General features: G+C 38.7%; 2 protein-coding genes across 5 annotated transcripts in view; one reads left to right on the top strand and one right to left on the bottom strand.

Annotated features, from left to right (window-relative positions):
- Window positions 1-7,893, top strand: part of COL4A3BP (collagen type IV alpha 3 binding protein) — a 76,387-nt gene extending 68,494 nt beyond the window's left edge. For all 4 annotated transcript variants that reach the window (XM_027671403.1, XM_027671402.1, XM_027671404.1 and 1 more), the window contains 5 exons: window positions 73-143; window positions 1,462-1,590; window positions 2,354-2,483; window positions 3,696-3,832; window positions 4,979-7,893. In XM_027671403.1, coding sequence (XP_027527204.1) covers window positions 73-143; window positions 1,462-1,590; window positions 2,354-2,483; window positions 3,696-3,823 — 458 coding nt within the window. In that variant the 3' untranslated portion in view covers window positions 3,824-3,832; window positions 4,979-7,893. The remainder of the gene's footprint in view (window positions 1-72; window positions 144-1,461; window positions 1,591-2,353; window positions 2,484-3,695; window positions 3,833-4,978) is intronic.
- Window positions 7,894-10,369: 2,476 nt separating this feature from the next.
- Window positions 10,370-11,374, bottom strand: MED18 (mediator complex subunit 18). Its single transcript, XM_027671406.1, has 2 exons — window positions 11,259-11,374; window positions 10,370-11,124 (listed from the first exon to the last, which is right to left on the bottom strand). The coding sequence occupies exons 1-2, from the start codon at window positions 11,329-11,331 to the stop codon at window positions 10,571-10,573; spliced, it is 627 nt and encodes a 208-aa protein (XP_027527207.1). The 5' UTR covers window positions 11,332-11,374; the 3' UTR covers window positions 10,370-10,570.
- Window positions 11,375-13,253: the final 1,879 nt, after the last annotated feature.

Below are 13,253 nucleotides of genomic sequence, written 5' to 3'. Positions count from 1 at the left end.
AAGGATATTGTTGACCTGATGTGTCTGTGATTGTTTACTGATGGATTTATTTTTTTTCCCCTCTTCTTTTAGCAACAATTGAAAATTTTCATGTTGTGGAAAATCTAGCAGATAATGCAATCATCATTCACCAGACACATAAGGTAATAACACTTCATCCATATGCATACCTTACTAAGAAAGTCCAAGGAGTGTGTATTCCAGTATTACTCTGAATACTTTACTGGCTTAAAAACTTAAAATACTCTTCAGGACAACATTTCAGAAGTTCTCTATTAAACTGCAACTTCATCAATTTTTCAAATTTGTCTTGAGAGCGTAATCAGTTATGTATGTGTCTGATAGAGCTTGTAATAACAAATGAGGACTGTTTTTAATCTCATAATTGTATCACTGCCAGCAAGAGTCATCTGAGGCAAACAGAAGCAGTAAATAAACACGGACTACAGGGAAGAATCCTATACCACTGTATCAGATGTTTTTTGCAAAAATATGAGCTACTGTTAACCACAGTTAGCTGACATACCACCTCATAATGCAAGGGTTTATAATTGTTGATACAACATTTGTTCTTGTACCTTCGTTGTTATTCCTTCCAAAATGGTTCTGCTGTCAATTAAAAAAATGATAATTTGAATTACAATCCAACAACTGTAACTTAAAAATTTAAAAAATGGATGGGAATGAAATATACAGATTCATCTTTTTTCTTGCATGTTTCTAGATATTAGTATACTCAAATGTTAAAACGGGTATTTTTCTTTGACCATTTTAACAGTAGCATGATTACATTTAGACTACTCTAACAGAGGACTCACGATTGAGTAAGACATTGTGTAATCTGTATTGTATTCTGGTAAAAGCCAGACTTTTATCCTATTGAGTGTCATGAAAGTTAGGAAAGCTTTTGTATATATTCTTATTTTATCAGGCATTTTGTATCTCAGACTTTCTCTTGGATAATATCAGTTCACCATATCTGTCTTACTGAAGAAGTAGCTTTTGGAAATAATTATTTTAAATATATCTCTCCTTTTTCTTTCTCTCCGGAGACATAAGTAAATGTAGATGCATCACTATATACTTAAGGATTAGTTCAGTTTGTAGCTTACAAGTATTAACTAAAATGTAAACCTGAGGTTGAGGAAACAGGAAGGGAACTGCCTCTTCCTGTTTTTCTACTGAAAAATTCATTGCAGCTTGGCTCCCTGCATTTCAAAGGCCTTAAAGTTTTACCTTAATTTTTTTGGCATGAAGCATAGCCATACAACCTGAAGTTTCTGTTACCTATTTATAACAGTATGTCTGTTTCAGTTTTGAAAAAGAACTTACTGACTTGAAGAAACATTCAATGACATAACTGACCTGGTTTGCCTTGCTTAGTTTTTTTCCTTTAACTAAGGTTAATAAGTACTTAATTTGCAAACCTGGAAAAGCTTATATTCGGGTGTTTCTCTGCAGAGGGTGTGGCCAGCTTCTCAAAGGGATGTGCTGTATTTGTCTGCCATCAGAAAAATACCAGCATTCAGTGAAAATGATCCAGAAACATGGATTGTGTGCAATTTCTCTGTAGAACATGACAGTGCTCCTGTAAGTATTATTTTGATTCTATGAAGTTCTGCTTTTAAGGTGAAGTTTTTCTATTATGTGGTAATGCATTTGCAATATTAATGTGAGGGGAGATGGGGGGCTTATACAAAAATACAGCTAATTTAAACCAGGTGATACAATGACCTGATGAAGGCACTCTGAGCCAAAAGCTTTCTTGCCTTATCTCTCAGCTGGCAGATCTAAGATGTTTCATCAGAATGGAAGCAAAATTTCTGGAGATGTGAAATCATTTTAAAGAACAGAGGTTATTTTATATGGATTCAAATTAATAACTCTTCAGTATTGTCAGATATAGGAGTAGGCTTGTATGAGTGTATGTATGGTTAAGTCTCTATCTTATACAGTTCTGCCTTGGCTCTATCAGATAGTAGCAATGATTGTTTTCTTTGGGTTGCTACGCCATAGCTTGCTGTCAAGGGAAAAGTTAACTGATATTTGTAAATGCTGATGTGTTATCCTTGAAATGTTCCTTTACTGATTTGTCACAATAATTGAAGTGTTAACTTGTGTTAAGCAAGCAGAAACCTGAAATTCAGGCATTTTAGTTTAATCCTTTCCCTATTCACCTTGTACCTTTCATTTTACTCACTTTCTTGTTACGTCCATGTAGTGCTAGAATGCAGACTTTCAGAAACACAGTTTCCAGAGTGTCTTAGACTTCTTGGTCAATTAAAATGTTCATGGTCAAGTATGCTGAAACAATTTTAGTGTGAGGCTTACAATGTTTCATGTTTTTTGACAGCTGAACAATCGCTGTGTCCGTGCCAAAATCAATATTGCTATGATTTGTCAGACGTTAGTAAGCCCACCAGAGGGGAACAAGGAAATAAGCAGGGACAACATCCTGTGCAAGATTACATATGTAGCTAATGGTAAGTTTAAAATTTTTCAGTATGACGTTCATGATAGATGCCAGTTCTGGGGAGTTGAATACTGGCAAAAAAAAAAAAAAAGACCCTTGATGCAATTTTCTGTTAAATCTATATATAGCATCACACTTGTGGTCTTCACACTCAAAAAGTATCAAATTAATGTGCTACATGCATTGATGAATGGGATCATTCATTTTGTGGTGTTCTGGGAGCTCAGTCCTAAGTACACAACCTTGGGCTGGAGGACAGTGAGCAGAAATGTTTGCAACTGGGATGAGCTGGCGCAGCTTTTAGTGTCAGTAGTGGTGTGTTGTTTTTTTCATGTACTGCTGAAATTTTTTTCTTCTCTCAATTCATCTCATTAGGCTGAAAAGCTGCTGATAGTAAAGATACAGTTCTCACCCTTGGTGCCAGGAATGAGCAAATACATTTTGTATGAAGATGCTTGCAACTGTATAATCTAGTCTACGTTCTTTAATTATTTTTTTAGCTGATAGAATCCTTGATATTGACTGAAAAGTTGTGAAAGCCAAACTGTATTGTTGCTGTACCCAGTATTTACCAGTGTATTGTAGTATTGGAGGGGCATACTTAATAGCTATTCTCCTGGAGCTACAAAACACTTCAAGAGTAGCTCACCCTGCTTATTACTTTTAAAAAAAGTTTCACAATTACTTAAAACATACATTTTCATTGCTAAATTCTGAACTATGATTATATGGTAACTTTTCAGCAACATACTTGCTGCACGAATTGAAGCGTGATTCAGAATCAGTTCAAATTTTGTTTAAATGCTTTAAAATAATTTGTAAGGCATTGGCTATGTAGCAGTTCTGCAGAAAAATGCAGCAATTATTCAAAAGTTAAGATTGACTTATGTTTTCTTTGAAGTAAAAAGTTACTCAAGTCTCTTTCTTTTGTTTCTTGAAAGCCCATAGAGAATGTTCTCTTCCATTTGGGCATTTTCCCAAGACTCACAGTACATCATGTGTACTGTTTTCTAAATAGTGGCATCATAGACCTGGACTGAGCTTGAGTATTATGAGTAGAAAGTGTTACAGCACAAGCTTAGGGGCATAAAAAAAAATCTGTTCATCTTTATTCTTTCCTGTTACTTTAGGAAGAGTTGAAGGAATAATGAACTTAAATTTTCTTTTCTAGCCTTTAATGGAGTTGCGTTATATCAATGTCCTTCTTCCTGTTTACTTGTAGTGAACCCAGGAGGATGGGCACCAGCATCTGTGCTACGGGCAGTGGCTAAACGAGAGTATCCAAAGTTCTTGAAGCGTTTTACATCATACGTGCAAGAGAAAACAGCAGGAAAGCCTATTTTATTCTAGTATTAGCAGGTATATATATTTTTTTTATTCTTGCTTCACCATTTTAAATTTAAGGCCCAACAGAAGTATGCAATCTAGAAATGTCTTACCTGATTAGCATGAATTCAGTGCTTAGTTTTAGTATACATATGCAATATATACTTTTGTAAAACATTTGTGTAATTTGTGTGTACTATTAGCATGAAAAATAAGGGCTGCATAAGTTGGCAAGCAGTGTTTTTTGTAGACTTTTAATAGTTTATCTTGCAAGTTTTTGCATACACGTCCAATTTATGTAGAAGTATAAGAGGATGAAGCATTGTTTTTTTTCTCAATTATCACAGCCATTTTACACTTGTTCTGAAAAAATACACACTGAAGTTTCTCTAGAGCCTCATGTGGGTTTTATATCTTAAATTCTACTTATAATTGCATATTTGGTAGATTATTACTACATTTCAGGGTATTCTTTTGTATTGACAGAATAGTTTTGATCTAGAATTTTTATTAATGGAACTTTTCTGACAGACCAACATGAATTACTAGAGTATTTATAAGGCTGTGACTTAAATTTTTAGCCTTTTTGATGAACCTGAGAAAGAAACAGGATTTCCAGATGCTTCCTGAAGTCAATAGTTATATTTTAATGGTATAGGTTACTGAGCTAATCTAAAATTGTTTTAACATTTAGATGATGATATGACATTAGAAGAGGATTTCTCGAACACTAAGGGGTTTTCTGAGCCCCTTAGTGTTAAGTAAGGCTTAACTTAATTTTTGTTAATGTATAACTTCCATGTCAAACCATGGAATTCCATTTAGGTGTTCTGTTGCTGCAGCATCATTTGGTTACATCTGAAAATGAGCCTTTATTGCTTTTTCTATGCATGACATAGGCCCTCCCCTCTATTTTTGGGTTCTATTTATTATGTCACACTCCAAAAGTTGTAGTCATTTCATCATTCTGTAACAGGTAGCCCTCTAATGATTCACAATTTTAATTTTATGTTGTTAGAGAAGTAGTGTAGGTGAAGCATTAACAGCACAGCTGTCATGAGCCAGCAGTTCACACGTGATCATAGCAGTTCTGGTGATATTTAAGGTATTCAACAAGTTCATTTTTCTATTAGCATTCAAACTTTTCAGTGCTGTAGTTTTGTCTTTGCTTACCTGCAGCAATCAGAACAAGACTGAGTGAGCATTCCACGTTGGAGAAGTGACCATGTATAGAGCACTCCATGCTGGAACGAAGGATCTACAGTCTTTTTATGGCCCAAGTTCTAGGCTTTGAATACTGAAGTGAAGAAGTGTTGCAACACCATGAGGCTGAATACTTAAAAGTAGCTCTCTCCTATTAACTTTTCTTGCTGAATCAGTGTGTAATTATAAATACATGTATTGATAACATGTATATGGCTCTATTTTTATTTGCTTGCTTTAGAAGAAGAGCATATATGACTTTGAATCGCCAACATTGGTTACCACTTTAATTTTAAACAAGTTGCAAAATTTCACTGTCAGCCTTCCTAAGATACTTGCGCTGGTTTTGTGCATGTCTAAAAAGCACAAAAGACAAATGCACATATAGCATATTGTATGTGCTTTATATGCACAAAAATTTGTAGGTATTTTGGGGAGGTTTGGAGGAGGAGCTTCAGTAAAACGTAGGTGACTTGTTGGTAGGTTTTGTTCTGCTTTGTATAATCACAGTTGATTGCTGCTGATTTCTATAATGAATCATCTTGTTACATAAAATGTCAGTTAATAACTGAGGGCTGTCAATATCTTTATGACTTTGCCTTTTCTATTGTCTTACTCTTATGACGATCTTTAGTTCTGAAGGAGTAAGAGTGTGAAAAGCTTTATTTTTTCCAGATATCTTTATATTTCTATTGTATTTTTTAGTTATGTAATATGTGCCACAGAATTTTTGTTGTTGAACATGATCCAGAATTATCTAGAAAGATTCTGTATAAGAGGGCAAGAGACTGCCTGAAACCTAGATGACATCTGTCCATGCTATATGTGGATTGCTTTCTTGCATGATATCCAGGGTTTTCCCAAAGCTGTGAGAAGGTACACTATAATATTTATTGAAGTCATTTGGATTACATAAGACAACATTCCCAGTCTACAATGAGGATGAGTACATTATTTTCAGATCCTGCATGTGTTTTCCTCATCTTAATAAAAGCTATTTTCATGTAGAAAATTATTTGCCTCTTGATCAAAGACCCATCAGAGCTATAAGAATGCATAGTTCTAACTGGGAAGTTCCCTTTGGCTGCTGTGACAATTTAAATGTCAGATGTTTGCCTAGCTTTGATTCTGGAGAGGCTGATCAGGAGAGGACTGTATCAGGCTAGTACTGACTTTGAGGTCTTTTATCCATGTCCTGTAGTTGGAAGCTCTTCAGAGACTGCTGAGTGTTTCACTAACCTGTATATCTTGAGGAAAATAGTTTCAGACGTATTATTTTCAAAAGAAAGCTGAAAGTCTTATTTGATATAGTGTGCTAGGTGCCTGAAAAGAAATAGAATATAGTAACAATGAAGATTTGGTAAATGATTAAATGTGATCTGCACAGTGTTGAAAAACTTCCTTTCTTCATCTTCTGTGTAGAGATGAAACCGTACCTAACACATGCATGCAGATTTCATGCTCCATAACTCTTCCCTTTTTATTTGCCTTTCCCTAATGGTGTGCATGGAATATGCCTTATTACAGAGATATTCTGTTAATTTGACTATGTAGAAAAGTGCCTATATGGTAATGTTAGTAAGGCAAATAAGATGAAAATTTGTACATGTTTACTATATCACCAGTGAGCATTTTATATACCGACATTAAAAAACCAAATCTTATACCTCAAATGTACTTCATCTTTTTACAATCAACCAAGCAGTGGTATATTCCACCATAGACACTGATGGGAACTTTAAAAAAAAATATCCAAAATATAAAGACTTTAACTCCTTATTTGCCATTTCTGGTAATTGTTGGAACACAGGCAAGTTTATTAATTTAATTGGATAGCTTTATTTTACAAAGGTATGGAAAGTTTACAAAGCAGTGTATAAACTTATATCATTAGTTGCATTTGCACTAAATGTGATGTACTTTTGCGATTTATTCTGTAAATAAAACTACACTACAGATACTATTTGTAAAGAAATGTTTTACTTTTAGATAAAGGCACTGGTACTTCACTGTAGCTAGCCCTGCCCAGAGCTGTAAGAGGCTTTTTAAAGAACTTGGAAGGAGTTGCATGACTGAGAAATCAGTATAAATTCACTTTTTTAAAAAAGAACGAAGAAGGCAGTAGGCCTCTCAGATTGTCCTTGTGAGTAGCTATTAGATCCTGTCTTCTGGAAGGGATTTTGCTTTTATGGTTTTAGACAATTTGCCCTGTCTCTTGAGCCCATCCCTCTTTTCAGTCACTGCCACATATCTGTGCATTCTGAGTTCATTTCTTCCTGTTAATGGATCAGTAGAATTTATGCAGCTGTGGTGGTCTTTACAGAAGCAGCTCCTGACTCTAGAATGAACGAGTTCGAAAGGCTGAAAATGCAACAGTCTTCTCCATCAGATATCATTCTCTGACTATCTGCATCTGTTTGGAGAATTTGAATGTTGCCAAACTAGATCTGAAGGGCATAACTTGGTAGTACTTGAACTGGGAATGAAGATGAGACAGTCATTGTTATTCTGTCTGAGAACCTGAAGATTTTTTACAAATTTATCTGTGAAAAAATGTGATGCACTTTGAAAAAACCTTACCTTTTACTTAGTTGGGCTGAGCTGGCTTATCTGAAGTTGTGCAGATTCTCTTTAATCAGATTGTCCACCTGTATTTTTGTCAACTTGTACAGATAATGCTGTATTTGAATTACCACTGTTTATTTACAGACTTAAAACATGAATCATATTTTTGAGTACCTTGAGTGTGTAGAGTTGTAACTGTTCTATAATAGCTTTATGATTCTAATCATAAGTTTTAAAAATTAAAAGAAGTTGGCTCTTACATGTTACAATCACAAATTTAAAATCAGTATTTAAAAGTGAAAGGTATTAAAAATTATGAAGAAAAATCCTGGCTTCTTGTTATTTTTAACTTTCCAGTGCTTTGGAGAAACTTACTTAAAACATTTTACCTTTTAACTAACTTTTAAATCTTGAATAAAGTTATATACAATATTCTAATCTATAGAAAACATGTAACAGGAAAGCAGTTTGCTTGTGTTACTGACATTACTGAGATGAAAATCTGAATGCCACATTAGTTTATACATTGAGAAGTTCATTTTGTGCTGGCATATCAGAGGGATGTTAAAAGGCGTTCCCATACAGGGTAAGCATCATATAGAGCACTTCCAAAGTATTTCAGCTCATCTTCATTTGTATATAATTAACAACATTCTGAAAGCTTCCATGGGAAGAATAGAGATCCAGTACTGAGGTGTGCCAAAGGATAAACTTGTGGCTTCTTCCAAAGTAAGCATAATTTTTAGGAACTGAGATGAGCTTCTACAGAGCAAGCTTTCTTAATACTAGAGATAGCTGGTGCCTAATGGATCAATAGCAATCCTACCTTTATTTATTACACAGGGATTTCTACTTTTTTATATAGTAATCAGTAAATTTTTAGAAACCTTATAGGTATGCCAGACTGGAGAAACAGTTTGAAATAACAGAAGGCATTACTTGCACAGAAAAGAAAATTATCTTAAGCTCAGCTGCATTGGGCCTCAGCTAATATATTGCAAGAGTCCTGAGGCAAGCCTTGACCTTGAAGAATGCGGCTATCTTATCTTGCAAAAAGAAATCCCCAAAAATAGAATGAAAAAATATGGTCACACTTGACATTCCTGGTCCCATAACTTATGTGCTTAGTTTAAAAACTACCTATTTTCCAGTAAAGAGAGATTGAGCATTTCTGTGTAACTACAATTTGACCCTGGATAATAAATGATAATTAGGGATATGCCATGCAATTTACTAGTGTGTATTACTGATACTAGTCGTCTTTAGTCTCCAGCTTTTATAAGCTAACTTTTATAGGAGAAAAATATATTTCATTAGATAGGAGAAAGGGACATGCTTTTTGAGTATTTTAACTGCCCAAAAGTGTTCTCAGCTGTAGCCATTGATCCGGTAAGCTCTTCTCTGCACATCTGTGCGGGGATTACAGCTAAAATAAGGAAACCTGGTACTGTTGGTGGCTGCAGTTTGGAAGGTTTAAACTAAGTCTTCTTAAAAAAAACAATTTTTTTAATTATTTTTGGGTCAATCAATAGTCAGACCTATTGTCATCTAAAGTGTAAATGCTTCAGTTAGTGTGAACAGTAGAATTGCAGGTGTGCTTGAAACCTCTAGAAAACACTTTCAGTCTGGGTAATGAGCAGTCACACAGCTTACACCTCACTGCTTCTGCCCTGCTGGAAATCACTGCTCTGTCTGCAGCACAGTTGTGCTCACCTACCATCCAAGTACTCGGCTTTTCCCCACATCCACACTAGAGCCTGTGGCATTGGAATGCTTAAGACACTGCATTTAGGTTAAGTGCTGATCAGTTGTCAAGGCTTATCTTGCCCAAACTCCAGCATTGAAAATGTAGCTGTTAATTTAAAAGGCTTTTTTTGAAGGTTTTTCTAGGAGTGGTCCCTGCCTTTAGTTGTTACATAAAGCACTTGTGCTGAAGTGTGGCAACGTTTCAGGCAGAGGTTGGTACAGTATTGGGTAAAATGGTTGTCCTCTGTAAAGACCTTGAGAAATGTAAATAAGTTCCTTTATATTTCCTGGCTTTCCCAAACTTTTTTTGATTGAACTGTATTTGAAAACCCTCAAAACCTAATTCAAATAACACTGAATTATCACTGAAGTATTAAGTTACTAACCATTGTGCTATCAAGAGAGGTATGAAACAAAATCATCAGTAGTTCAATTAGCAGCTGGTACTATTTTAATAATTTTTTTTATAAAAATTGAGAATAAATTTTTTTTATAAAAATGCAGCAAAAGTGCACTTAACATTTCAATATTCAGTATTGCTGTCAGCTGCGACAAGTCCAATAACAAAAAATAGCTTGTAATTTACTTTTTATTAACTAAGAATGCCATACTCAACTCCAATGAAAAAGATAGAACACCAATAAAAGATGTAAAAAACCCTTGCATATGTCAATATTACTAAATTGTCTTCCACTTCCAACTTTGGTTATATCAGAAACAGTTTCCCTACAAGCATCTTTGTCCTGGCTGTTCCTGTCACATGTGCTATTATGAAGAGGTGTACACCTGCTCTTTTATACTGCAGTTCCTGGGTTTATGCTTGTATTAAACAGCACCTCCTGTATTAAAAGATATTAACTTCATGTATTCCGTAAAAATTTTGGATGACTGGGTAGGAAACACAAATGGTGCTCAAAAAAAACGAAGCAAAGACAGCACTGCGATGTGGGTAGAAGAGGGATGAATTCCAGTAAGAATGACATTTTTAGAGTGTTAGGCAATAGGCTTTCTAACAGGTATTTTCCTAGCAGGAAAACTACCAATATTAACATTTAATTTTTTTTAATGGTGTTGAAGTCTTTCACTTTTGTATCCGCTAGTGAAGGGAAAAGACACTCTGTAATTGCAAGTAACAGAACTGGTGTGTAGTCCTTTATTCCCCTCTCCCTGTTTTGATTTGCCCTCAAAAAGCTTTTTAGAAAAACACCCTTTTCTGGAACCCTTACAAAACCAGTGCCTTAACCGCCCACATTGCAGTCACATCAGTCTTTTGGGGTCAATCTTCTCCAGATGCACCAGAGGCTTCAGCTGCTCAGCAAAGTTCCTCATGTCATCAGAGACCACGTCCTGCCCCGCTGGCGCAACCACGTTGAGCTCCACCAAGTAGGACAGGGAGAGCGGCTCGATGCTCTCCGTGTTTCCCGGCATCAGGATGCGGAAGATCTTGTACACCACGATCTTCATGATGCCCTTGCGGAACACGTGCCCCTTGGCCACGAACTCGTGGTCCATGCGGAAGCCCATCTCCACCAGGAAGTCCGTCAGGTTGTCGGATGTGGCGATGTCCACGCAGTTGCGCACGAGGGCGTGCCGGTTCTTGTCGCCGATCTCGGGCTGCCCCAGGTAGCGCAGGTGCCAAGGCATCCCGGTCTTATCCATGGAGCGCCGGGCGCGCAGCACGAACGGGCTGGCCTGCTGCCCCTTCAGCAGGAACACCATCTCGTGGTCCAGGAACGTCTCGGGCTCCATGTTGTCGCACAGCCCGCGCAGGCGGTGCAGGAGGCTCTCCAGGCTCTGGTCCAGCACGCTCCCTGTGGACACAGCGCCGCCGTCACCCCCTCCCGGGCTCCCGCCGCCGCCCCCCGGCCCGCCCGTGCGCGGCTCCTGCCCCGCACCCCCCGCTCCCCGGCGGCCGCCCGCGTTGCCCGGCCCGCCCGCCGCCCACCTTGGAGCAGGTACTCCATCATGTTGATGGTGCCGCCCGTGACGGGCATCATCGTGACCGGCGGCGCCTCCATCGTGGCCGCCCGGACCAGCGGCGGCGGGCGGGGGCGGCCGGAGCGGCGGCGGCGCGTGCGGCAGCGCCGCCTGGCGGCCCGGAGGTGCCGCCTGGCGCTGAGGGGCGTGGACGGAGCCGGCCCTACTCGGTTCGCACAGCCGGGGCGGGGCCTTCGGCGTGCCCAGCGACAGGACGGGCAGCGGTGGCCTTGAACTAAATCACTAGAAGTTTAACATCAACATGAGGAAGAGCTTCTTTACATTGAGGGTGGCAGAGCACTGGGACAGGCTGCCCGGGAAGGTCATGGAGTTTCCCTCTCTGGAGACATTCTAAGTCCACCTGGACGTGTTCCTGTGTCAGCTGCTCCAGGTGACCCTGCCTTGGCAGGGGGGTTGGACTGAATGATCTCGAGAGGTCCTTTCCAACTCTAACAATTCTGTGATTCTGTATTTCTGCTTTTTATTTTAGTTTGCACAAAGCAGGGATCTGGGTGGTTACCCATGAAAGGCTGGGTTGCGGATTGTCAAAACTTTACACTATTAATACATTTTAACAAACATGAACGCACCAGCATTCTTTGGTTATAAGTTGCATAACTTCTCTATTAATTAGCAATCAAACCCCTATTTGCCAGTTGTATCTCTCACTTCTCATGTTCATTAGTTCCCATGTGCAGTTCTTCCTTCCATTTGAGCCACAGGTCCCTTTTGAGTAGGTGGTCAGTGAGTCCATAGTCACAGTCAGAATTATGTTTCCCCTAGGTACTGCCCAATCCTGCTGACTTCACTCCTGGCGGCTCTCGTCCAGACAGACCATTCATCTTGGGATTGTCTTCTGTTTTCCTCAAAACAAAAGATTATCCAAGCGCATGACATTCACAATGCAAGTGCTTAGTCATAATTGTTCAGCTGCAGCTACTGATAACAACCAATAAAAACACCTGCAAAGTTCGGTTCAGACTTTGAGGGGTTCAGATCTTGAGGCACACAGCACGGCTCCTCCCACTCCCATCCGCATGGGAAGTGGCGTGTACAATGATTCCATGTAACATCTGCATTGGAAATACCCCAATCTGTCTCTGGCTACCTGCCATTCAGTACGCTAGGGTGCAGCAGCAAAGGGGCCAAGGCTCTGGGATGTTGTGGGCTGGGCTTCAGCACCTGCAGCAGTTTTGGTTAAAACTTGTTATCAGGGGTGCAACAGGTGTGATCCACAGGTTCGGAAAGGCAGAAATCTCACCTGGACACAGCCAGGTTTGAACTGTTTCTAGGGAGAAAAGCCTCTGTGTTCAAAGACTAGCAAAAATGCCCAGTATGTACCAGTTACATTTGCTCCTCTTGATCCCCAAACTGGAGTTATAAATGTGACCTTTTCCTCAGCAAACAAACAAACCTTCCTGCTGCACAGAAGGTGAACAGTGTCTTTCCTTTGTCAGCGCTGACACAGCAGTGGTGTCCCCTGCCTCCCCCCAATAAATTATGTAAATTTTCACAAGCCGAAGACCTGCAAATGAGAAATGGCAGAAGTGTGCGCTACCAGGACAGTGATGCTTTATTTCAGCACTGAAGTATTAGAGTTCTCTTGGAGTACTGCCATGCAGGGGTGACCTGAGGGGCACAGTGCAATCCAGAAGGGAAATATGTGTATTTAAATGTGAGGGAACCACAACCCAGGGAACCGCCACAGTTGACACACATTGTACATACTTCCCAGATTGCAGAAAAGAGGCCTGTGTTGAAATAAAGTAATAAAATAAAAAGGTTTGGGCAATGGTCTAAAAGCTTCCTTACACTTCAAGGAGCAAAAAATAAGTTTTCTCTTATATACAGATCAGCTATAGTTAATCTGGTCATAATGCAGTTAGCATAAAAAATTGATATTGAGAAAGATAGCTAGAAAAAGTAAACATGCATTTTAGCATTTCACAAAGAATAGTTTCTG

Source organism: Neopelma chrysocephalum, unplaced genomic scaffold, assembly GCF_003984885.1.
Source record: "Neopelma chrysocephalum unplaced genomic scaffold, ASM398488v2 Primary Assembly neopelma1_97102, whole genome shotgun sequence".
Classification (NCBI taxonomy): Eukaryota; Metazoa; Chordata; class Aves; order Passeriformes; family Pipridae; genus Neopelma; species Neopelma chrysocephalum.
The sequence above is the reverse complement of the archived record's forward strand: the minus strand, read 5'-3'. Positions and strand labels throughout refer to the sequence as shown.

Bases quoted from the DNA above. Each gene is read 5' to 3' on its own strand.
- MED18 (XM_027671406.1), bottom strand. From the start codon at position 11,331: ATGGAGGCGCCGCCGGTCACGATGATGCCCGTCACGGGCGGCACCATC. The intron at 11,125-11,258 runs GTGGGCGGCGGG...CTGTGTCCACAG, and splicing joins GATGGAGTACCTGCTCCAAG to GGAGCGTGCTGGACCAGAGC.